Source organism: Empidonax traillii, unplaced genomic scaffold, assembly GCF_003031625.1.
Source record: "Empidonax traillii isolate 1590-97213 ecotype Southwest subspecies unplaced genomic scaffold, ASM303162v1 scaffold400:size839614, whole genome shotgun sequence".
NCBI lineage: Eukaryota > Metazoa > Chordata > Aves > Passeriformes > Tyrannidae > Empidonax > Empidonax traillii.
Genome location: NW_020955593.1, coordinates 197,346 through 224,089, shown reverse-complemented (window position 1 = coordinate 224,089; position 26,744 = coordinate 197,346). Strand labels below are relative to the sequence as shown.

Below are 26,744 nucleotides of genomic sequence, written 5' to 3'. Positions count from 1 at the left end.
GTTCAGGAGGAGGCATGATGGAGAGGTTTCTCTAGGCAGGAAGATGGAAGGCACTGAAAATGCAGTATTTCTGTGAGCCAGGATCATCTGTGAGGATGTGTGGTGATGAGAAGTTGATGAGCATGGCTGACTGCCAGCAGATATTATGATCTCAGAATATTGATGTTTTGTACTAATAATTACAAAATCAGCAGCTGTACAATTGCATATTTGGATAAATACAAGTGTAAGAGCATCCTGTGACATGCTGAATGGAAATAAGTATGATTAAAATGACAGGTCACACAGTAATACTGATGCCAAGAAAAGACAGACAAGCTGGGAGAATGATAACATAATAAAGCATAAAAGAATCTTGATACTCAAAAGGAAAAAACTGATAATGAAAACATTCATAAGCCAGAAACATCCGTAAGTCAAAACGATACATTAACTTTCCATAGCTGTTGAGAGCAGATACAGGTCAGACATAAGACAATAAGAAAAAAGAAAATTGTCTTCACTTGTAAAGGCAATGTGGGGCAAAAAACTCCATCCTTCTCATAAGCCCTAAAGAAAAGAATCTACAACCAGGGCAATCTCTTCAGACACTCTGTCTAGAGCAGAAAGATGGACTGAAGCTGGGGAGTGTCTTCCCAGACAAGAAGAAAGCCAGGGGTTTAAATCATGATACCTGAATATGCTAAGCAGGTTTGTTATAGATTCCCACTCGGGCACTGAACTGTGACAATAAGCAGGATGTTCAACCGAGGTGGCCAGAACCAGGAAGCACAAAGCCTGGCTGGGATGCCACAGGATGTGTTTGTTTACCAAATCCTGCACCAACAGACACGATTTTAAAGTACTGTATAAAATCTGCTGCGCCTAAGGGCAATTCTTGTTATTCCATGGAAACCCACTGCTTTTGGGATGGGGACAAAGCTGAACCCATCTCTGCGTGGAGCAGGCAGCGAGGTGGGGGAAGGTAAGACCAATGTCTCCACTTCCTACAATCTACAGTTTCAAGTCATGGGTTTAACACCTGTCCTACGTGAGGACATGCTGAGCTTTTTGACCCACATAGAGATTCTAACCTCAGATGGGTGAATCTGGTGCAGAGACTGCAGTCCATGTACACCAGACACTTGGGTTTGTCTCTTCTGTTCAGTGCAGGAGGGCCCAAGGGTAGGCTAAACTACGTTTTCCCTAATCTGTGCCGTTTGCTTGCCCTGCCAGCCAGAGAACAGCTGTAGTCCATCACTAGCTACATTCCCTAGGACTTTGCACCACATTGTATCAGTCTCTTCTAGACAGAAGCTTGGATCAATTCCTGCCATACACTGGCTATGTGAAGCACATGGCTCCATGTATGGTGCAGTGATCCACGTCAGTGAGCAGCTCCAGGAATCCCTGTGTCCTCCACGCACAGCCAGGTGTGCACATAGACCCATGGCTAGAGGGGTATCAGCACAAGGTCTCCTAACCACAGTGCTCCACAACCTCCACACAGCCCAGAGCTCCACACTAAATGCACTCGCACTAAATGCAGGTTCCTACCTGTGGTCTAAACACTTCCTCCAGCTTTGTTCAGTGGCTCATCACCTGGTGATTTCCCTGAACACAGCTCTAACATTGGTTGTCATTTTTGTGTGGGGCCTCATGACAACCCACAGCTGTGCAGCACAGCTGGGAACTGGAAATCCCCTGCACTGACTTCCTCCCAACTTTTCACAGAGCAGGCAGAAACATTTTCCTTCTCCCTGAACAGCGTGGGCAGGACACTCATGCCTCTCCTAAGGAAACATTCCCATGGCTCAATCCTGCAGGGCACCAACAACCCCTGCTCTTTGCCACACCACCACCACCACCTTCACCTAAGGGCTTAGGAACGAGCACTTCCATCAGTGGGCTCATGCTGTGACCAGCTCCATGTCAGCTGGTGGCTCTGGGAGCACTCTGTGCTCAGCAAGGCTCAGCAAAAGATGCTGCTTTGCCCTTCTGCCTAGAAACCTGCAGCACTGCAGAGGGCAAACCACAGAGCAACCTCCCCATCCACACTCCAGATTTATATGGCTTACTTTCCTCTTCTTAAATCTCTCCTAACAAAGCTTTGTTCGAAGATGATTCACAGATGTTGTCATTACAAAGTTGGTACTTGCCAACAAATAACACATGGGCCTGCTTGAGAAACTGCTGTTCCCACAGCTTTCCCCAAGAAGAGATGCTTGTGGTAACTGGTAAGGCCTGTGAGAATACGACATTTTAAAGCATCTTATACCATACATAATTTTTGTAAAGAATGCTGGTTTCCTGAGAATTTATCTTGTAAAATTATTTGGATAAACCCACATGATACAGAATAGATAATTAAGCCCATTATGACTGAAGAAGGGATCTTTTTAGGTAACAATTGAGCAAAGACTTATTTGTAACAAAGGGATAAACAAAAAACCAGCAATAAATACTGCATCTTAATTAAAGATTTAAAATGAAATTATTAACTGATATGCAGGCATGATTCTCAAGGACTAGAAGGTGACAAACAAAAGGACAGGACTGTACCATCCATTGTAGGATGAACTGAAATGCAGAGATGGCAATCCCCAACCAAAAAACAACCAAAAACCAGGGAAAAGGGTATGAGCAATGAGTGGCTGGAACAGGCATGCACGGAGTCACTTATGTGTTTACCTACTCAGGAACACACTGGAATCCAAAACCAAGGAGCCCGTCCTTCTGTTACCAGTTTGGAAAAGCCATGCGGGGAGACAGCAACACACCCTGTCTGGCAGAGGTTTACTAATAGTTACAAACAGAAATTCTCTGACAATGGACACCCAGATACCGCTGAACCTCCTGGCAATTTACTGGTAAAGAAAAGGTAATTTTTATTCTGGGAGGTGGAAAGAAATGAGCATTCAGGTAGGTTTTCTTTTGCAATGCTCTTAACACTTCAGTGGTAAATATAATTTTCATTTAGGTTTCAAATAAATGACAGATGTAGTAAATTTTTATTGCATTCTAAATTCAGCATTTTACAGGTCGACATTGAAATCCTTTCCTCTATTTTCTGTTTTTCATGGACCTGTTGTTAAAAGCACAACTGCTCTGCCAAAAAGTCTGTTTGGAAAGGCTTTTATTGCCTTTGTTCTGCTGGATGACTCCACGCTGAAACGTGCCCTGATGAGCTCGCTGGCATTTCACAGCTCTTGTTCGTGTCTCACCCATTACCTGCTGTAGTCAGGAAAGATATTCCCACCGACATCACCAAGCTTCCCATCAGGGGATGTGGGATTTGATTTGGGATTTAACTTTAGCTTCAATTCGTATCTTAATTCACTCTGTGTTTCAGGCAAGCTGGGAATAGGCAGTGTTGTCACGTTCCACTTCCACAAAATTAATGGTTAGATGTACTTGACGGGTTTTAAGTTTAGGAAATACAAGTTCACAGGCTGAACAACTGCAAACACCATCTAACAGACATGCAGCAGGAGGAAATTCAACTAATCTGATGTTTGTTATTCTTTAACATTCTATTAAAGCAAAGCAGCTCCATAATGAGATTACTGCATTTTATCTCTTAATTGTATCCAGATATGCAAAAGAGATTTACTGCTAGTGGCTTGTGTACAGTACAATATTTTAAAGCTAATTATGATACAGCATTACTACTGTCACACAATGAAATACTTATTCTTCTGTTATGAATCAATACCATTTTCTAAAATTTATTGTAATTACCTTTTTAATTGGATATACACCCTGCTAAATTCTGAAACAGCTAGTTTTGGAAATGTAATTCTTTTAAATCCAGGATGATATCAGCATAAAATATTTTAATTAAATAGATAGCAATAAAGGGGCAAAGGAGACATTAAGTAGCTTTCCATTATTAAAGGCAGCTGAAAGTCAAGCCTTCAAAGTATTCAAGTTTTTATTTTTGAATGCCTGAACTCTGCCATGCTCCCTGGAAGCATGCACACACATCCTCCCACAACACTGTATTAATGGACTGATTGTTCAGTGAAGAGTGGGTAGCACCTGGCTTTGGTTTGTATTACTCCAGAAGAGAGGAAAGCACATTATAGTATTTATCCTTCCAAATCCCCAGGGCCTAAAACATCTAGAAATCTTTCCATTGCTTATGGAGGTAATACAATAAACAACAACAAAGTTAAGTAAATAGTTTTAAAATAACATCGTATCGTAGTTCTTCTGTCCAAAAACTTCGGTGAGTAGATGATGAAAACCTCTACTTGATCAACAATTTTTAGAAACACTGTCCCCACATGATGTACCTCTGATCACAATGCCATCCACACGAATTAAAATTCAAGTAGTTACAAGCTGGTGCTGCAAATTAGCTGTAACATTTTGCACGTTTCAAAGTTCACATCTAAGCTTGGCTTCCCTGCACAAATATTCACAGCAGGAGCAACTGAAGTCTTGACTACAGACCAATCACAGCAGGTCTGCAAATCTTACCTGAGTGCAGGATATCTTCCCCCCCTCTCCACTCAGCAGCAAAGGGACAAGGAAAAGGCCTTTGTTTATCTCAGCAGCAGTTTAAAACTTACCTGAGTTCCAGCCCTCTCAATAAACATTGTTTTTCAACACTCTTACACCTGTATTTCATCTATACATCCAATCCACACAATACTGACACGCACTATGGCAATTAAAGCAGTTACATTTTGATGAGCTAAAACGAATCAGAATTTACAGATCAGAGAAAGCAATAATATCAAGTATCCAGAAACATCTTACTACTTATTGAGTTACTAAAAGGATTTAACTACATATTATATTGGCAGTATGTAGGTGGAAGCTGTGTTAGATTCTGATGTTGATTCTACACTTGGTGAGGTATTATCCAAGTAATTTAATGAATAAATATTGCAGAATGCATATCTGAGACTATCAAGAAATCTCACTTATCCAGCAGCTCACCACTAGAAAGAAAACCCCACAGTATTTCATGTGTTTTTTCAAGAATACAGACTTTCAGCCAACTCTGTTTGCATCATCCTTCAGTATCATTATGCAATAAATAAATATTTATGTTAACAGCACACTCTGTAAGAACATCAATTTTCTATTTATTTGAAGAGCCCACAATATCTAGGAAGGCTCTTCAGTATTTCTGTGATCTAGATTTCATTGCAGATATTATTCACTCTAAATTTAAGTCTTTTATCTGCACACCAAGTGTTAAATTACATTGGGTTACTGTCTGTATCATTCTGTTTTTACTGCAGCTCTTCACAGATTAGGATTCAAATCCTTTGAATTTATTAGGATTTTGACAGTAATTAAAAGCAGGATAAGTGTGAGCTCTGTCCATCTAATTGTGACATTTACGAATTGCCAAGCTCTGTAAGTACTGACAGCAACTGTGTTTACCTGCTGTGTGGATCCTGTCCCCAGATCCTTGACAACCATCCTCATCATCACAATCTCCACTTGACTCCACCTCTCCACTTCTTCCTCCTCCACTTCCAGCATCTCGGGAAGCCCATCTTTCGAGTTTCAATTTTGCCTTCTCAGCATCCAGCTGAAACGGAAGCAGCAACAAACCAACAATGGTCAGAGTATTCAATGTGCCAGCTGTCCTAGGACTTATTTTGAGTTATTTACAGTTGAACATCACAACATGCTTTACAACCTTTGAAGAGCTGAAGGCATTTGCTACTTTTCACAATGGACTTGGTCACTTGGAAACGCTGGCCCCCGGATATGACTTTTAAGATGGTGCCATTTAAGATGCCTGTACCAACTGCAAGCTGTTCATTAAATGTCACTTGAAATACATTTCTAGGACTGAGCACAGAATAAGAAAAACCTTTTACAGAATAAATCTAAATGTATCATACTAGGTCACACTTGCTCTAACAACACCTTTACTCCCCAAACTCAGCTTTTTGATCTTTAGATAACTCTTTCTCCTGCTGTCACCATGAACAGCTGCCTACTATTAGCACCGTGGGAATGAATGATTTTTCAGTTCACTGGTAGTTCCAAAAGATGAAAAATCCCATTTCACTGGCAGTGAATCTAAACCCAGCTTTTGCAGGGCTCATCAAGAGCAGCGCTATTTGGGAAGAAAAAAAGTAACTGGTTAAGACTAATAAATTCTGTTATAAGGCAAATATTTATCAAGCAAGGAGGATTCAGGAGAAAGCTGAACCTTTCCCCCACACCTGAGGAGCACCAACCAAATGCAAAGATTTTGTACTGCTTCTCAAAGACTCTGTACTGCTGTCAGATTCTGGACCTCTCCAATAACCTTCATCACAAGTATCTTCCTCCCAAAGTATTGCAGATGCATTCCAGGCTTTGTGATCTGCTTCATCTCAGAGGGCCTGGTTATTCTTGGTGCTGAGCAGAACGTGTTTGGAAATGTAGCTACTTTGAAGAGCCAAACCCATTTCACACTAAAAAGGCTGGGAGCTGTGGGAGGAACTGGAGCACAGGGCTAATACAACTTTATTAACTGGGCTGAAAGGATGATGATGGACACAGCAGTTTCTCTGTAGTGGGAAGTTGTGTGTGACAGTTTCCCTCTTCAGCTGCTGTGAGCTGCCATCCCCCACTCTGGGCTGACAAACCCTTGTGTCAGTGCAGCAAAGATCCTGTTCTATGGAACAACAGATACAACTCCTATAGGGCAGAACTCAGGAAATGTTTCACCCTTTCACTGTCTCTTTGCTCATTCTGAAGACACAAATAGCTTCCCATAGTGCAGTGGGGAGCTCAGTAAGTAGGAGGAGAGGGTATGGACTCTAGTGGAGACTCTCTAACTTTACTGCATGATTGTTTTTTATGAACAAGTTGCTTAATGCTGAGCCTTGTTATTCACAGCCTAAAGACTGATGTCATGGCAATACAAACCAACATTTTGTTAAACAATTGGAAAAATTTGCCTATGAGGGAGAAAGATAGCTCAGTTCTTTCACAGATTTATTACATCCTGACTGTGTTAGAAAAGACTCATTCATTCTTAGTTATAATTCTTCAGAATTAAAAGAAATGGCTAAGTGGCAAACAGAATGGACACCAAATTTAATAAAGGCTTTTAATGAGGGCTTGTAAGTCAGAGCAGGAATGTTTACTGCCTGTTAAGATACTCCTTCTTTTCAAAAATTGGATTTCATTCATTGCCCATGGCTCAAATCCTGACCCCAAGTAATACTTGAACCAAATGGGCACCTCCAAGAAGGAAGCTGAGCTTTCCAACACGGGGCACTGCAGCAGTTCACATGCTTCTGGGTTCTTAGTGCCTCCACTACAGCAAGAGATGAGCTGTAGCCCAGATCTGCATCTCCCCTGTATTAATGAAGGTGCACTCAGCTCTTTTTGGCCTGTTAGCAGAGACTTCCACCAAATTATACAAAGCCCTTATATACAAGTTCAGTATCACCACTGAACATCAACTCAGGGACAAGCTGCCAACCCTTTTCACCTTCTGTACCCTTCCCCAACCTCTACTGACAACCTTTCTGTCCCGTGGCTGCCATTTACCCAGAATGATGGACCAGAGCCCAACTCTGTGCATTGATAAGGTGCAGCCACTTCAGTGAGGAGCTCCAGACACACCGTGCAGCTTTGCTGAGAAGGGAATGTCACCATTTCATAGTGACTTGTGATCCAGCATTTTTCTCTTTTCCAGACTCTGAAGGAACACTTGTCTTTTGGCCACCATCAGAGTATTTTAGTAGGATCGTTGTTTTAGTGTGATAGCAAAGCTAACACCAGCACATCTCCATCTCCTTTCTTCATAGAACAATAGAAAGCTTTCTCAAAAGGTCTGAGACTGCATCAAAATACCACAGATTGCATCAGGATGGACTAGGATGGTGAAGCTTTAGGATACCATAATGGAAACCATTAACCTTCATTTTTTACTCTCTGGGTCCAGCTGTGGGCAGGGAATGCCTGCAATACTTTGTGTCTACAGCCTGAAGGGTCTTCAGCAGAGGAACTGGAGGTCATCTGACGGTTCCAGTCATCTTCAGAGACAGCCAAGTTAAAAACCCTGAACAATTCTCCAGGCTGCTGTCACCACTCACTAAAACTTTCTGCTTCCCCAGAGATGGTTACAGAGAGAGCCACAGTCCCTTTTCATGTTTAACACTGGAGATCAGAGATTGGAGTCAGCTGTAGCATTTCTATCATTGCTTACAAGCCACTCTTAAAAAAAAACTTATTTTGCTGACTTATACCCTCCTGCTGATGCATAATGCCATCCACCCATCTCTGGCAACACTGCACAACAACTCCAGCCTGGGAGTGCCGTGTTTTGATGCTGAGAATTGATGACTCGGTTAAATAATTGCAATGAATTTCCGTCTGAGTACTGGAGCTTGTGCCTTTACCTCCACAAAGCAGAGGGTCTCTGCTGCCTAAGATTTCAGGGTATACAGGAATCTTAACAGCTTAAAAATTAAGTCTTCAACTTTTTGCCACAAGTAAAAGGTAATTTTTTTTTTCCTCTTGAAAAAGTTATATAAATAGATCAATAAGATTCGTACAGCCCAAGTGAAAACTGACTCAAATCACAGATTTTCCCAACTGCAATAGGCTTTGGATCAGGTCCATAAACCTCTAAAGGGTTTCTGAGAAAGGATATACAGTGTTTCTGTGAGAAATCTTTAATATCTGACTCAGGTGAAAGATAAAAATCACATATCACTATTCAGCTCTGAGTCACATACAGAAAACTCTGCACTGCATTTTATTTATTCCAGCAAAGGTCCCAACCTTAAGTGACATTAAAAAGAAAAAAAGCCCTGCTGACATAAGGTTTTCTGGAGAAGAGAGAATTCATATGAGAGTGGCTGCTGCCTTTCTCCCCTATTAATAGTTGATGATGTAGCACACGCCTTCCCAGTCACATAAAAGAGTCCTTCAGACTTCAGAGGCTTCAAAGAGTCCGTGACACACAACCCCTGAGCTTTCCACAATGAGTTTAACCCTAATTCTCACTCTGACCACACATGTGTTAGAATATACATCCATTTTCATGAAGGCAGGTTCCAGTTGCATACTGCCACACGTTAACTAAGTAATATCTGTTTCACTCCATGAAAACCATTCTTTAAAAGTGCCAATTTCATTGATCAGTCTATTTTCTGAAGGGTCACGTGTATCTGAGGGGATGACTTCAAACTGCAGGATAACAACCTCATTTCACCAGAAAATAGGTTTTTAAAATTATATTTTGCCCCACAGTTTCAGACTCCTCAGGCCATCAAACACAACAATGAAAATATAAGAGAATACTCCTATTAAATGAAGCCACTTAAAAGTTGTGTGCTTGGAATATTCAGAGACAAATTCCATACAACCATTGCTCCCGAGGGATTTGTTAATTAGCTTTCTACATGACTGATTGCAGTGTGAATGCTTTTCCTCTCTGAAAAGGCAGCTCTGAGGTGAAATCTGACTTGTGTTGTCCACTCGTCACATGAGCACACGTATCACTTGCTGGTGTTCCCAGTGTGATTAAGAAATGGCGGTTTATGTGCTGCATTTAGGAAATCTAAGCTCTTTTCTCAAGGTATTTACAAGTAGCTGCCTTTTTAAAAGTGCTTTAGCGCCATAAATATGATCAGCAGAGACAAAGCCTTTTGCCAGCTTATGAACAAATAATGCACAAAGCCTAATCTTGAAAAGAGTCATAAATGACTCAATCCTTCCATTCACTTTTTTTTTTTTTCAAAAATAAAAATAAAAAATCCTTTCTAAACCATTATTAGGTCAGAAATGACTACAACTGGAAAAGACAATGTGCCTTTGTTTTTGCCCTATTATATACGTTTTTTGTTAGGAACTGACATACTGCTTTAGGCATAAAGCTGTATTTTACTGGTGCCTTGTGACTGAGCAGATGTTCTGTCATTCCATAAAACAATAGCCACATAACAAATTTTAGACATAACTGCCATATATACATATATATATGCTTATTCCAAGAGGGACCTCTCCTCTGAGATAACATTTATGGTTAATTTTCCTCCACATATGCTCTTATCTCCTTTCAAAAAGCATTTGGCAGTTGCTTTTGCTTCTTATTCTCATGTTTGTCTGGCATTTATATATTACAGCATAAATAAGGAAAATACTCTTATTTAGCTTCAATTTTGTCAGACGTTCCCTTTGGTTTGTTTTTCCTTTGTCTCTATGTCATAGACATCAAAAAGGGCCTGACACATTATCCCCTTCTAGCTTCTTCAGGAAGTAGTGCAACTCCAGGAGGCAGCAGCACTCAACTCCTAAATCCTTTTCTTTAGCTGAAGGAAACACATCCAACCTTCTGCAGCAACCAACACCCCCAGCCCTCCTTCTGCTGTGTTTATTCAGATCCTTACAATAACCTTTGCACGGCACATCCCGCTTTACAAGTCACCTGCACACATTACAGTAATTTAGCTGAACAGTTATACATCATTTATGTGACAGTTATGGACTGACAAGAGGGTCAGAATTTTATTCACCTCCCTCCTGACTAGACCTTTTCAACTTGGGAAATGCACTAACACTGGCAGATTCCTTTGTTCTGGGTTTTTGGCTCTGGCCTAAGCACCTCACATTTACTTATACTGATATTTGTATTTATTGTCTATGCCAACACTCCCGGTCGGTCTGTCTATCTCTCTCTCTCTCCCCCTCCCCCTCTATCTATTTAAAAATACATATATATGTGTGTATATATATACAAACTGAAGGGGGGAGGCTCTCTTCAAGTACATGGAAACATGTAAAGCAAGAGTCTTGGACTATGTGAGCCCAAAAAGTGGGGACTGACCCCCTCCTTTCATCCTCTGCCCCAGTGTATTTTCACTTGAGCAATTTCGAAGTTCACTTGAGCAATTTTCACACAGCAATTTCAAAGTTCTTTTTCCACTTTTCTAGGGTTTTTTTTCAGGGTTTTTTTTGTTTGTTCTCCCATCAGGTTGCTCAGGTTGCCTGAAGCACTCTCATCCATGAAATGGCCCATCCTACAATAACCCTACAATAACCCTCCCGTCTCTGTACTTTTTTGTGACGTTGCAGCTGCCCTTGGAGACATCTTTTGGATAAACTGCACCAGTTTCTAGTCGAAGGTAAGTTGCAAAGGTGATGCAGAACAATTTCTGGCTGAGGTTATGTTGCAAAGGTACATACTGGTTTTCACCTTTTGCTTTATTCTAGAAGCCTTTTGTTCAAAGTATCTTAATTATTCGACCAACTCTCCCACTGTGTTTCTGAGCATCTTCCGTATGAGCTGTACATCTTTTGTGAAGGTTTTTTTCAAGCCAAAGAGCTGAAGGAGTTGGTGTTTTTATTTGTTTTGAGTTGCTTTTATTCTCATTAAATCACTAAATTACTGCTTTCAGAAACAGCATCTGTACTCTTACAATGGATTTTGCTTCTTACGATTTCGGTAGAAGTTTCTTGCAACAATTTCTTTCTTTTCCATATATGTTTCCCTCCTAACTTCACAGCCCTAACTTCTCCACACACACTTTCCAATCCTCTGTCCCTGAGGCTTTGTATTTGCATGTCTGCCTCTACCTGTGATTAGTTTTTGTTCTCCTGGTTTATGCAGATCGACTCCTTACCCTCCTCCTTATCTGGCAATTTTATTGCCAGATCACACAACAGATACCCAAGATACACACTTTCACTTATCTTTGAATACTTCTGATTTCTCCTCTGTGTCCTTCCCCTAATCTGGCTGCTTCCCCTGATTTCCTGGATAGTCCAACGCAGACCCACACTGCACAGCAGAGAAGCTAAAAGCATTTATTTCTCTCTTGACTGATTACAAATGTAATAGAATTATTTCAGCAGGAATCTAAGATGGCTTTTAGAGATTCACCTTAGTATACTGTGGGATTAATGCATCTACTTTTGATGTTTATGGTTTCTGTTTTTCAGCTGCTTATTAAAGGTGAGCGTGTTTCTAGAAGAGTGCCAGCACCAGGAGCAGCTTAATGTTGGCTGAATTAAATTACACAAGCTACATACATTCTCAGATTTACTGATTACACTGTGAAGAAGCAACAAGAACATGCACCAAAGAATCTTATCACTATTAGCAAAACAGTTTCCTAGTAACAGCTTGGGGAAACTGTCACCCAAAAAGTATTAACTGTGAATGACGTAAAGTGAGCACAAATTTAAAAAAAAAAAAAAAAAAAGACTTATTCTGGTTAATAATGTGCTTCAACCAAGCACAACAGATGTTTAAAGACAATTAAGAAGATCTGATTTGTACTCAGTAAGCCAGCTGGGGCAAGGAAGTAAAGAGACACCTCTTCTTGATGTCTTGTCTTGGTGTTGGGCAGTAACTTTTTGGTATTACGTGATGCACCGAAGGTGATCTTTCTGGTCTGGTATCTAGTGGGCCTAACTTAGACACAGACCCTGGGCTAGTCCCTGCCACAGGCAGGAACTTCACCTTCAGACAGTTACCATAGTGCAGTCTTTCCAAAAATAAAATTGCAGTATATGTAGTTTGAAAATAGAGCATATGGCTAAAAACCTGTTGTGCTACATGAAGGCTTTTTGCATCTTCTTAATGTAGAGGGGAAAAAAGGTAAACAGTTGTATTAAATTGTAATAAAACTGTAACATAAACATAATTATTGGTGAAAAATAGGCAGGAGTTGCTTACAAAAGACCTTTGACCCTTCAAAATAGCTCATTTCTGGGATAGGGTTGCTGAGGGTGTGAGTGTCTGACTGGTGGATGGCTGCATCTGCAGGACCCGCCCGAATCCATCTGTGAGTACAGTTGCCTGTGATGTCAATGAGCTATATGTGGTATTCAAGAGGTCTCTTCCAGACTTCCATCCTGTATCTCTACACTCCACTGCTTTCTAATATTAGAAAATTGATTTGTAAAATCAAAATCACAAACCAGAACCACTGCCATTAGCCATTAGGAGTGGGGTTTTTTTAACTTGCTTCTCTGATTTCTATATGGGAAAATTGTGTCCACATAGCAAATTATTTCCATTCTTTCTTCTAGGCTAAGAATGAAGCCTCTTAATTGTGCCTGAAGTCAAAATGTGGCTCAAAAAATGTATTAATTATTACTGGGACTTAATGTAGTTTACAAATGTGCTCTTTAACTCAGAGCTCTGACTCAGGGTTTAGATGTCTAATAATAGCCAAGGACTTTTGTCTGATCAGACTTGGGAAGTGTGAAATGAGAAGTGCCTGCAATCAGGGGGCTGGTCACACTCCATCAGCCCTGGAATGGCACCCTTCTGATAGGTGCACGTTTTCATGGGTTAAGTGAGTAAACAGTGGCCAATGTGAATTATCTAAGGAACAGAGCCAACCTTTCTCCTTGCTCTGCACTCAGACAGCAATTACCTTTGTTATTTGCTGAGGGAAATGTTCATGACATGCTCCAGTGCATGTTAATTCTGTTTCATGTTCTTGGATAATTATCTGTTTTCAAGCTCTACGTTGGTGAACATCATTTTCACAGAATGAAAAGTTTGACATTTCATTGGAAAGACTTGAGAACAATCAAAGTCTCTCATTACTTGGTAGCGCTCAACAGTCCCAGGCTTTGGATTTGATGTTTCATGTTAAAACATGACAGAAGCAGTGATCTGCTTAGTCTCCTCCACACTAAATCACAGCAACTGAGCACGAAAACACAATATGGAATAAAGTTACAGAAAATATGGTAAGAAGATGGATAATGGTGTTTGTCATCCATTTAACATGTACCAGTGTTGGGAGCTAAATCACCAATTATTCACTGCATAAGCTAACTAGCTTTAATAACACTGCAACCCAAACCCACATATAAAAATAATCCCACTGTCTCAGAAGCCACCAGACTCGAATATCACATTTCTAAATATGTTGCATCATTTACAGGGTGCCACATCCACAGGAAAAGAAAGTGTGGGGGGGAAGATCAGAGCCTATGCTGCTATGAATCAGCAAACTGAATTCTATGGAGCTGCTCCAGTTTATTCCACATGAAGGGCCAGCCCAGACTCTTTGTGTTTGGGAAAGCATGGTGTGGTAACAGAACAGACAAATGCACTTCATGTTGCATCAGTCTGACAGAAGAAAAGCCTCTCTTTCCAGATGTTGTACTCCAAGGGTTTCACAGCAACATCTGAGGACATGATTGAATGCTTTTGCTAAGTCACTTTTATTCAGGAAGGGAAGAAGAAAGATCTGCAAGCAGCAGCTGCCATGGGGGCTTTTTTTCCTATGGCTTTTCCTACGGCTTTTCTTTTCATTGGTGGCTTCCACGGAGGTTCTCTGCCATCACAAAGATGGAGTTCACAATAATGAATTTCTGTCACTGAGTCTCTCTCCTCACTGAACTCAGGATCTGTTAAATTTGATTAAAAATGGCTAAAGGGTAAAAAAGGCACAGAGGGAGTAGCAAGGCTGAGAGACAGGGACACAACAGAGCACATTATATAAGCTGTGTTTGTTTATGAAACTAGGTTAAAATGCAACATCAGGGCAAACAATCAACCGTCCTTGGCAGATCACCAGTCAAATTTCTGGAGAGCAGGAGGAGTTGTTTGTCTGACAGTGGCTTTGCTTTTCCCCTTCCAAGGTTTAAATTCTGTTCAGGCTCAGAACAGGCGCAGTAAGTGGAAAAAGGTCATTGCATCGGTTTTCCTGGACTATCATCTGCTCTTACTGCTTTCTTGAGAGCCACTAACAAGATAATCTGATCACAAAGATCAAAAGCTCTCTCGTGGTGCACAAGGGAAATTGATAACCACATTCTCCTGTGCTGTATATCCCTATAATTCAGAGCTGGGAACTGGCCCACATTTACCAGAGATGCAAAATGGCTTTGAAATGTCTTTCTCTCTCATTCACACTATATAAAGGAACTGATATTTCCAAGGAGAGGACAGGAATGTTCAGAACAGGGCTCTACACTTGTGTTACCACCACTTTACTGCAGGGTTCATTTAAGCCATTTCAGCACATACATGCAACAGTCATTTATCCTGATGTTCTACATTTTACACTTATTATTTCCGAATGTATTCTCTGTAAGTGACAAAGTTCCCACTTAATCAATTAGAATAATTGTCAATGAAGTATCTTCAGAGATTTCTGAAGTTTCTCCGTTCCATTCTTCATGTCACCAAAAATCTAATTTTTTATTTAATTAAAACAATCATCCTATTTTCTCCAGTGATGGGTCTAAATTAGATTCTGCTCTTGTACAGCTCTGTAGTCCTTACCTAAATTTCAAGCAGTGTTCAAAAGGAGCAAAGAAAAGCTCTACAAAATACAGGAGAGGGTTCTGGACTGGAGCTCACTTCTGTTATTGTAAAGACCTAGTTTGGATTAGGTGAAAACCCAGCAAAATAACCCAAGTGCTACCACTATAAGGTAACCAGCGTAAAAAAAAACTTTCTACTGATACTGTTTTCCCCCTTCTCAGCAAGATGCTCCCCATTTCATTTGTATTTAATCCTTCTTGCCAGTTCCTCTTCACTGCTGCTTGTGACCCACCCCTCTTGTTTTTGCCTTCTCATGGAACAGCATCCTCTTTGCTGCCTAAATACAAGCATCGATTCAGCTGAGCATGAGCATTCTTGGTCACTTCTGCCTGAGGTTTTACATGTGGAAGCTGTTCTTCCACTGGAGGCCAGTCCCTCCTGGACCCCAGCAGCTCTGCCCAGCAGATTTACACTGAAGAGCTGTGAGGACCATTCAATCACCTCCCCTGTTTCTCTTCCCTGCCTTAGCTTGCCTGCTCTTTCATTCTGCTCTCTCACAGCTTTTTTACCACTGTAAATCTTCCTTTTTGCAGGGATTCTCAGTGGAAACAAGGAGGAATCAATCCCACTTACCATCAGTAAGTTTCCCCATCCTCCAGGAACTCCTAGATGAGCTTTGTCAGCAATACAGTGCTCTAGAGGAGAAATATGGACTGGGAAAGCTCAGGCAATGTCATGGACAGGTATGTTACTCAGGGACCACTAAGACATCTCCAGGAAAGCTCATATTCTGCTGTAGAGCATCCCATGTGTGCTGCCTGCCCTGGCTCACTGCTGGCTCTGGTCTCCTGTGAGGGAGCTATGACTAGTACCGAGTGCTGGTATTCTGCACCAATGTCCCGCTTTGCTCTCACTTAACCATGGCCTGAGACAGCAGCAAGTACCAGTAAACACACACGTGGGTAAGCTGTTGCTTGAAAACAATAAGCTAAGGGTGAGAGAGAAGGATTTCTGAACTGACAGCACACACTGCACCCATCAGCATTCTTTCTTGATGAGGCGCTCCCGCCGCAGCGAAGAACAAGTTGTGGTGTGTCCCACCCCAGCAGCTCACAGCAGCCTCTCTCCCTGTGCATCCAGCCCCACCCGGGTTCTCACCACTCCACACGCGTGTACTCACACGCAGCTCTGGGAGGTGTGATTATTTGGGATGACAAAGGATGAGCACAGCAAACCAAGGCAGGCTGCCGTGCCCTTGCCTTCTCACCTGATGCCTGAGCAATCACATTATGTAGCCTTGATTTTGCCTTGGGCATTCTCCTAACCATGAATCATGAAATATAAGGCAGAGACGGCAAAAGGAGACTATGAAGCATTTCCCTTTCTGGCATCGTGGCTTCCTCTGCCTCCCTAGAGCTTGGACGTGGCTGTGCTGAGCCCTGAGTGTTGGCTGCTCTGGCAGCAGCCACACACCACCCACCAGTGCTGGCTGGAACTGAACTGGAAAGGAACAGGAGTCCCTAAAGAACCCCCGTCATGACTGCTGTATGTAGGGGAGCTGTTTGGTCTGGGTCTTTTAAGTGTTTCTGAGGTAATACGGCTATATTTAGCTGCTGAAACATAACATGAAGTATAGCAAGAACCCCGCTGTGTATTTGGTCATCTGATCCTAATTAGGCATGAAAAAGAAGGAACCTATCTTTAGTTTAACTTCAAAGCCAAGGCCATGCTTCTTACTGTCAGGCAGGTAGGGCTCGCAGTGATAGGCTGTGATTGCAAGTGCAGGGGCACACACCCGGTGGGAAATCTCGGGCAGCTGGAAAGGCTCAGCAGCACTAATGCTCCCTCTCTCTCTTTTCTCTGGTGTGCAAGCTGTGGGGCAAGCTAGAGCCATTCGTTCCCATTACTGTGACGTCCTGAGCGACTGCGAAATTAAAGTCTGCTCACCGATTTCGGTCAAGGTCATCTCACAGAAATTCCCCCCCTCAGCCTCAAGCCCTCCCCGTGCTGTTCCAGGGCTGAACACACAGACACGGTCACCAGCACCCCCAGGTACCCAGAGACAGCGGTGCTACAAGCCTGTTAGTGCAGGGAAGCGGGCAAAAAGCCACTGTGAAAATCATTTTAGATCTACCCCCACTACCTCTGTTGTGCTCTATGTCACCCTCCCCAGAGCTTTACCTGGGCTCCTGTATGATTGCAAGCTCTGCAGGGACTGCCTACTCTTTTGGATTTACTACCAGTACACAGGGCTGTTCTTAGTTGGCCCCTTATTCCTTCTGTAATAAACATGATTCATCACAATAATTAAAAGGATATCCCCCTGCTTTTTGTTCTTTTATTGCTGTGCAGATGGTAGGTGTTTTTTTCTGTTTTCTTTTAAGCCTGATCTCACCTTGTCCCCAGTGCAGTGTGTGTATACATCAGACAAATAAGTGCAGTTGTAATAAAGGGATTGGTGCTTAATTGTGTCCATTTTTATGCATCGTGTTTCCTCTTACCCCCCTTCATCTGACTTATTACTCTCCAGCTAAGTTATATCATGACAACACATATTGCAAATCTTACTGTGACTACTGAAATAGATGGTATCCTAATTCTCATTCTCTTCAGCTGGTTTTTGTTAAAAGAGATGGCAATGTGGAACCATAATGAAGCACCTTCTTGTCAAATTTTATCTTCAAGGAGGCCTGGATTAATATGAAGCAGAACAGCTGAGGTATCTGTGTTTTGAAGGGCTTGAGAGACTTTTTAATTGTCACAATCTGTTGTGCCTCTCAGATCTCTTTGTGAAGATGTTCAGCACGGTGTGTGTTTTGCTGATGAGCCATTCTTTATCTTGTAGTGAAGACAATGTTTTGTCTTCTGCCAGGCATTAGAGCCACTGATATTTAAATGTTTAAGAAGGAGAAATGGAAGAATACTAACAAAAGAATGAAAACAGCTACGACAATAGTCGTTAAAACATCATAAGGTGGTGTTTTACTATTTTATTTTTGTGTTTTGTTTATCTCTCTTCTGTTCATGCGCCAGGAGCCCAGGAGTTTTCTTTCAACAGATTTTCTAGTCTAATAGTTTCTAGAAAAAGGCAGTTTATTACCTCCAAATAAACTGTGTTCCTATGGGCTATGTCCATATGTTTCATATATTCTTTCTTTGGATCTACAGTGGATGTTTTACATTAGTGGCCTCTTTCAAAAGTTCCCATCTTTAAGATGCCTCTACATGATCTTGACACAGTGGAATATGCAGCAATAGTTGATTACTCCTTCTGATTTTTCTTAGTATTCTATCTAAAATGGGAATTTATCTCACAACACAAGTGGGACTACCTTTAGAGCAGCAAACTTTCAGAGATGTTTATTTTTTATTAATAACAAATCGTACCTGTGTTATCTCTGCAGTAATATAACACCTCAAATAAATGGCCTGTACAGAGCAGACCAAGTCACTGTTCACTTGGCCTTATTGTTTGTAACGAAGGGGTATCTGATTGAAGTAACCATATTTTGCTATAATTTTCATGAATTCTCCCTGTTATACTTCTCCCACACCCTCCTCATAAGTAATATATACCCTTGATATAACACCCTGCGGCTTCTCCTCAGACATTTACCCCATCTCTGCTGAGCTTTCCCAGGCTCGTGTCTCTATCCCCCCCCCTCACATCACTCTGGGTTTATTTCTTCCCCTGCACCTGATCTCACACAGGCACTTTATTCTGCCCCCTCTCCCTGCCTGCAAAGCCTCCATCACTCCACTGTGCTTCTCACATCTCCTCTAAGTCCCTTTATTCAGCTATGTAAGAGTGGAAGTTCTTGGGGTGCTGATCTGGAGTTGCTGCCTTTGTTAACTTTTTTGGTACTACAACTCCCTTTGTACAGTGTCTTCTAAACTATGGTGTTCCTGATACTGGGAGCATGATTTAATCTTGTTTAACTCTTTGGATGTTGGTGCAGCTTGCAAGATCAGAACCAAAACACTCTCAGGCTACACATTTTCACAGATCATATTAGTCAAGAGTTTTTTCATTTCTTATTTAAGTGCCAGAACTGCCAAAGTAACGTGAGGAATAATGATCTACCTCCAGAACAGCGTTTAATATTTAATAGTCCATGATCACTATTTAATTTGGACCAATCCCATACTGCATGTTATAGAGGTCCCTCTCTACTGTTCCACATCTGTTAAATATTTTAGATATTTCAGCTTTATGTAGTTGAGGTGGAGTATAATAAAGTCTGTTAAAATCAAGAGTGTATGAGGTTATATTGGGTATTCTGAGAAAGACAGATTTAGCAAGCTTAATGGAAACCATTCACCCCTCTATTGAGACGTCAGATTTGTTTCTCGCAGTTTAGCACATTATGTTTAACTCAGTTCTTTCCATCAAAGGCAACTGATGTTTTCTAGCAACACATTCAGGCATGGTTTCCTTCTTAGCTCCAATTTCTCCAGAATAAATTAATACCACAGACAGAGGCCTGCATGTGAGGAAGATTATTCCGTATGCAAAATGACGTATCTATAAAAACGTAAAGGAGGACAACCTACTGTCTACATACACTGGAATCCTCGTAACTTCCTTCTGGGGTTCTTGTTAACATTTGGGCAACACATTTCCATGATGGCTCAAAACTAAGATGGTTTTTCTAACCCTTTAATCAGCCAGGAATGTCAGGCTGGTTAACACCACAGCAGTACGTCAGTTAATGTTCCACCTCGTTTTCAGCAAACAGTTCCACAAAGCTCAAATATCATTAGGTGGACAAAGCACTACAGATGTGTCCCTGCTGTCCACAGTTCTCCACTGTCAGTATCTTTGATAAAATTGAAGCTTTCATCCTCAAGAGAGACTCCTACCCTCAAGCAGGAAACCAAAGGCCACGTTCCTTAATGATATGCCAGGCAGGTTTAGACGGGTGAAGACAGCAGCATCCTCAGATGGTGTTCTCAGGGTTACAATTGTGGACACTACAGTCTGGAAGGAACTGAGAAATGGAGACCCAACCAATAAACTGTGGTAACAAATGCCACTCTCGGTGCTCACTAGCAAGCTTTAAAGCCATCTCACTAGGCAGCGATGCTGCTGCGCTCGAGGCAAGGCCGAACGATTGAACTGGGTGACATAAACCTGGAATCTGAGCTGTACTATAGCAAATATCGTGCAGAGACAGCTGCGGGGAGGGGGGAAGCAAGAACCCACTAAAAAACTATAGCTGTACTATAGCAAGTATCGTGCACAGACAGCTGGGGGGGGGGGGAAGAACCCACTAAAAAGAAGGAGACAGACATCTACTATTTCCTATCATTTACATTCCTAATCTTTAAACCAAACTTCTCCTTTATTTATTTGGGCAATTAAGCAGATTATTTCACTGGCTGTGCACAGCTCTTGGAGGATTTAGTCGAGCTCTTAAGCCATTCTGAACCGTACTGTGCATACTTGTCTAAAACCGCGCCGCAGCCTTATGGAACGGACAGGTAAGAGAGTTAATCAGGAAACAAAAAAGCCAACGTTACGGAGGAAATGCTCTCGGGGGAAAATAACACAAGGCAAAAGACACGTTACGGCTCACTGAATTACCCACACAAGCATTTGCTTTCTTATTGCAGCATTAATCTTTGCTCCTGTGGTACAGGAGTTGGCAGCATTAATCCTTTGAGTGCTGCAGGACACCACTGGCTTCTGCCCCCCAGGCACCCCACAGCAGCAGAATTCAAGCATTTTGGGCCGGTCCAGAGTGTCTCTGGCATAGAGAAGAGGGTTTATTTCCTTTTCTCTTACAGGTACCATGTCATGCAATTCAGAGAAATTCACTGGACCTCTTGTCCACATCCCGAAATTTCCTCTCCTCTCCCCTTCCTTCCCACCAGTCCAGCACCATGCCAGCTAACCTTGGTGATGGCCCAGTCCACCTCCAGCACCACAGTCCAGGCCCTTGTACGCTGTTCCCATTCACACAAAGGTTTACAAGGTACTCTTTGCCCTCTGTGCTACTGCAGAAGGAAGGGCTGGATCAAGGAAATTACCCAGGCACACCTGCAAAATACCTCCCTGACAAGCCCCCACAGTGCCTGGCAGTGCAAGGCACCTTGGCAGGACTGGGTTTTGGTTCCAAGTAGAGAATAAAAAAAATATTTTGAATCTTGGAGGTGTCGAGCATGAAAAGGAAATAAACAACATCTGCTCTTCATAAAATAATAAACACCCCAAATTTTCGAGCTAGAGGCTTACTGAATGCAAAGCACAGCCCCACACAACATGACCTTTCAAAAGAGAATTGTCACCTCTTGATTTATACTTGCTCTATGTATTCCCTGCATGAATTTCAAAGAGTATGATAATGTACTACAAGTCCTCAGAGCCAGGATGAACTACTGGATACCTGGCTCAGAATCAAAATGATCAGCATGCCATAAAAATGGCCACACAGCTGGAGACAGGAGCTCATCCAGCCTAGTATCACGCACCCAGCAGTGCCACAAACCTGACACTGCTCCTTGTCCCTTCAGGGAAAGTGCACTCCCAGTGACAAAAGGGCAAAGGACTTCACTCAGTCCTTGTGTCCAGCAGTAGGAGCTAAACTGCAGCACGGTGCTGAGTGCTGTGGGACATGGGATAGACCAGGAGGTGTAACAGCTTCAGGGGGCTCTGGCTGGGGGCTCTGGAGCTCAGTGGGGCTCCAGAGAGATGGATGACAGCAGGACTTCAGGAGCCCATGGCTGGAATATCTCTTTCCCCTCATTAACCTACTGCTCTCCCAGCAATCAGGTGGTCTATCCTTCCCACTGTGAGACTCTAAAGACAAGGATGGACTTGACACGGTGGGTAGAGCTGAAGACCATAAGAGCACTGCAGGTTGGAGTCTGACATCTCAGATACATTTTCCGAGTAAGAGCTCTCAGAAACCCACCTGTGAATATGTGCACCTTTGTCTGTCTCACCGCACTGCTGCATCCCTGAGCCTCCACGGGGACACTACTCTGAGTGGGAAGGTTTGACCCAGCACAGAGCTCCAGGTGGGCTGGGATGCAGGGCCAGCTGGATGTACCCACACCAGGGACGGCCTGCGGGAGCACAGCCTGCACAGCACCCGCTGCCACCAGCACGTGGATATCTGCGTCCCAAACACACTGGGGTTCCTCCTACGGGGTTCTTCACAGGCTTTAAGCCTTGTGGTTTCATATTTGGTCCTGCTGACCTTGCCAAGAGCCCCCACTAAGGGGGTGTCAGCACACTCTGGGATGTGCCCGAGTCCTGCTCAACTGAGAACACAGTTGGGAGCTGGGAGGAAATGCAAAGAAAACTGTCCATTTGTAATCCTTGATAGTTCCCATTAAATAAAACCACGGGCGCAGAGGAAATGCCTGACTGATAGTGTAAGCACTCATGTAAATGTGTGCAGGCTGGCAGGCTGATTTTCATCACTCAGGCTGGCTATATTCTTTGAAGATATGTCACTTCCCTGGATGCATATGCAGCTGTGTGCTTGAAACTCACACGACTTAGACAAAATGATTTGTTCATGATCCTAATGTTTAGCCCTTTCATGGGGAAAAAATTCCACCACTTCAAGCTTTTGTGAATCTGAAAGGCTTATTCAGTTTTTACGGATCTGCCTTAGCTTTTTTTATTACACTTACTTATTTGAGGCCTGAACAGGCAATTTGATGAATGAAAGAGAGAGAGGGTGGAAGAGAAAGCACATAAATATCACATTGTGTACAGTTATGCCAATTACCACGCAACACTCCTCAACCAATTGAGAAAATTTAATATTGTTGATATGCTTTTACCCTCTTGTTGCTCTCCTCTTTCCTTATTAATTAATCTATTCAATTATGAGAAATTTTATTTTTAGGCACTAATCTTGACGTTTTTTGGCTACACAGAGCAGTAGTTATGCTGTAGTTACGTAGCTTCGAGAAACCAATGCCCTGATCCAAGAAAACCAAAGCACTGGATTGCAGAGCTGGAGGGATGTTCACTTCGTGCAAGGCTGTTATACAAAGATGTTGAATTACTCACCCCTGCCTCTTTTGTGCACATTTTTACAATTTTAACCCCCTGCATACACACAGGGCCGATTTCCTTCCTTGCATCTCAACTAAAACACAAGACTTTTAGCAGTGAGGTGGTGTTACTTCAGCAGTGTCACCCGTGCCAAGCCCTCCCCGGGAAAGGTGGTTGTGGTGTCTCTCAGCGAGGCAAGTAAAGCACAAAACATCCCATCAGTTTAGCTGATTCTCCATTTGAGTCACTATGACATAAAAATGTGGGGCCTCATTCTTTCTGAAGTGATAGATTGAGATGGAAGCAGGACCCAGTGCAACTTCTCCTTTTCTAATGTGAATTCAGCTACACTGTTTCACTGAGAGCATCTATCTCCACACATCTACAAACCTGCTGGCTTCCCCATACGATAAAGAAGTATTTTTAGAGCACTCCTTGCAAAGAAAAAAAAAAAAATCAAAAAAAAAAATCTGAAGGAATCACTTAATAAAGAACAATAACTCTTTCAGAGCTCTTAAAGCCAACCTATTCCAGAGCAAAGATATCCACTCAACGTTTTGCTGAATTTCAGGACAATCTCCATATACAGCAACAACCATTTCTTTTAAATCTGCATTTTCCAGAGGACTGCTCTATCAGGGAGTGTGAAATCTGGGCCTGAAAGCATTGACTAGTTTTTGAAGTAAACCCTAAGCCTCTGAGCTACTAAATTATTTCTTAAGTAGAACCAGCACACTCTTCATTTAAGACTGTTCAGCATCCTCTTGATTATGGTTTGTCGTTGCTTAAACTGCTGGGAAACTTCAGCTACTCAGTAAGTTTTACACTGATCGTATTTTGCCAGTAAAATTTTAACTATAACACAGTTAAAGAGACATCTTTCATAGCTGCTGGCTGAATATTAATATGATTTTTATTTCCACGAGACTCCATTAGAATGTAACTAAACATTAAAAATGAGCACTCCATTTGGTGATGCTTATTCCCCCACTGCCCATCATTATGTGACTCCTGACTCCTGTTTCTCTTTATCCCATTTGAAGTCCTATCCATCTGATTTACGGAGTGAGCTGTGGCAGGAAGTGGGAAGGAATTCTAAATCAGCACTCATTCGTCAGACTTCAATACTAAGTGCAAACTATGGTATTAAAGCAAGACTGAAAGCTTTCTTCCTTCTCCTTGTAGAAAACCCCTCCTTGCTCAGGACCCCATGGAACAGAGAGGTAATGGGATAAGTGGTTAGGAGTTTTCCAATACTCAGCTGCTCTGCACCTGTGTGCTGCCAGCCAGGGACAAGCAGAAAGCAGGTTCAAACATGCAGAGTACAGTCAAGTTTATGACTTAATTTTGCTGAGAACGAGCACTTTTAAGTTGGATCAATGGTGCTGAGAGTAGCATTTCTACGTCTCAGAGCTTACTACACTGATTTGCAATTATCCTGCAAACTGTCCACTTACTTCACTGTCCTGTAAGATGATGCCTTTTCCAAGAGACATTAAGGGGTTTCATTTCTGCTGCTCAGCTTTCTTTTCCATCTTAAACTTCCAGAGGATTCATGCTATCTGACATATGGTGCTTATGGTATGTGCATTGTTGAATTACTGCTTCAAAAAAAAAGATACAAGCCTATTTTAATTAGATTTATGGGAAATCTTCCCCAGGCAAATTCTTCCCAGCTGCAATTACTGAGCACACCTGAGATAAAGGGATGGCAGCAGAAGGAATTCTCTTTCTTTCAACGTGAAATATAGTTTGTTGGGTTATTTTCATTATCAAAACAGGTAATAATATTTTCAAAAGAAGCAAAGTGGCTCATCTTTATGAATCATTAACTGTTTATCCATAAATATGCACAAAGCTGCAAGAAATAAAGGAAATGAGGTTTCCTGCCCTAGAGGGTGTACAAAATTATGCTACAGACAAACTTGTTACAGCAGCAAAGCACTTGGGAAGACGAACAACCCGAACCATGCACGCAGAAGGAGCAAGGACTCAAAATCCCTCAGAGTCAGAACTGAGCAGCCCCTGTCACCATAAACAGTTCATCCAAGACAAGCCAGGTATCGAAAAGAAACCCATCCAAAGGGTCAGATCAGTGAAGTCAGGCTACAGATGGACATTAGTGCTTGGGGACTTCAGGAGGCCCCTGCAGTGGCTTTGGAAGGCTTACATGGAAAAGCTGTTGTTTTTATCACTGTCTGCAGAAATAAAAGTTGTGTTTCATGCAAAAAGCTGCTCCGCTAAAATGGAACAGCTGCTGAGGAGTAACCCCCTCAAATTGTGTTACCACCTGGTCCATTTAGCTCCTGCTCTGAATGAGATTCTACAGTTGAATTCTGAGCCGCTCAGCGAGGGAGGCTGGAATGGAAATGCTGACACCCTCTTCCCACGGAGATACTGCTGTAAAAGGTACAGCAGTTCCACATTTGGGATGTGAGCTAAATGGGAAGTCATTTGTACTCACTAATATAAACCAGATTTATCAGCACAAAAGTTATCTTACGTTTTTGGACAGGCAATAGGAGTGTTTAAATTTAACAAAATGCTGGTGTGTGACCTAATGCATACTAAGCAGTTAGGACTAGAAATTCAGATCCATGGCCACAGCTGCATTTTTTTAGGTAAAATTCTGTGATATCTACATTAGAACACCATAAATTTAACTGTTTTCTAAAAATAGTACACGTTAATTGTGGCAGATAAAGATGTCAGCTGGACACCAACCTGAACAGGATACTTCGATGAAGCTGCAACAAACAGAACAACAAAAATCTGTAGCAAACACTAAAACCCCAGATGAAGAATGGGATGATCTTTAAGGTCCCCTTCAACCCAAACCATTCTACGATGAGAGTATCTGTATTATAACTCATCAGGATATGAAACAAATCTGAGAGAACAAGGACCCTTGAATTCAGCATCTAGGACAGGGAGAGCTATGTAATATCAGATAGGAACTAATGAAGGATGAACTCTCTCTACAAATAAATATTTGTAAGTATCCATATACGAGCTGCACATGAGCTTCTTATGTGGAACTCTGGAGCATCTCACTCTCATTAGCAATATTAAATCCCTGGAAAAACCAATTTAAATAAAAAGTACTCCTTTCTTTTCAAACAGTGTTTTAAAATGTTTTCAGGCACATGCAATTACCCTGGCTGGGAATGGAATGAAAACTAAATAGAAACACGTGTAATCATTCTCCTAATAATGTTCTCATTTACTAGATGGATGAGCTCAACATCCATACCATGTAGGGGAGATCAGTCTAGCTCCTTGCTGCTGTGGAAGTTCTGCCACAGTCCTCTCAATCCAGCACAACCAGCAGTGCCTGACGAGGCATTAATGAAATCCTGGCTTCCCCCTGGTGCTCCCTGGGTTCCTCCACACACCACACTCTGTGGCCACTGCCGTGATCTCCAGTGGGGCAGCAGAGCCATCCCCAAAGGATGTATCATCTGAGATCCTGAAATCTAGTGTGAGCACTGTTCTGTCCCACATAGAAGCTAAAAGTTTCTTGGAGATTCT

General features: G+C 42.1%; 1 protein-coding gene across 1 annotated transcript in view; it reads right to left on the bottom strand.

Annotated features, from left to right (window-relative positions):
• LOC114062345 (glypican-5-like) overlaps positions 1-26,744 on the bottom strand; it is a gene marked incomplete at its 5' end in the record, with an annotated part of 258,850 nt that overhangs the window by 82,556 nt on the left and 149,550 nt on the right. The window contains one exon of the mRNA XM_027893649.1: positions 5,383-5,533. Coding sequence (XP_027749450.1) covers positions 5,383-5,533 — 151 coding nt within the window. The remainder of the gene's footprint in view (positions 1-5,382; positions 5,534-26,744) is intronic.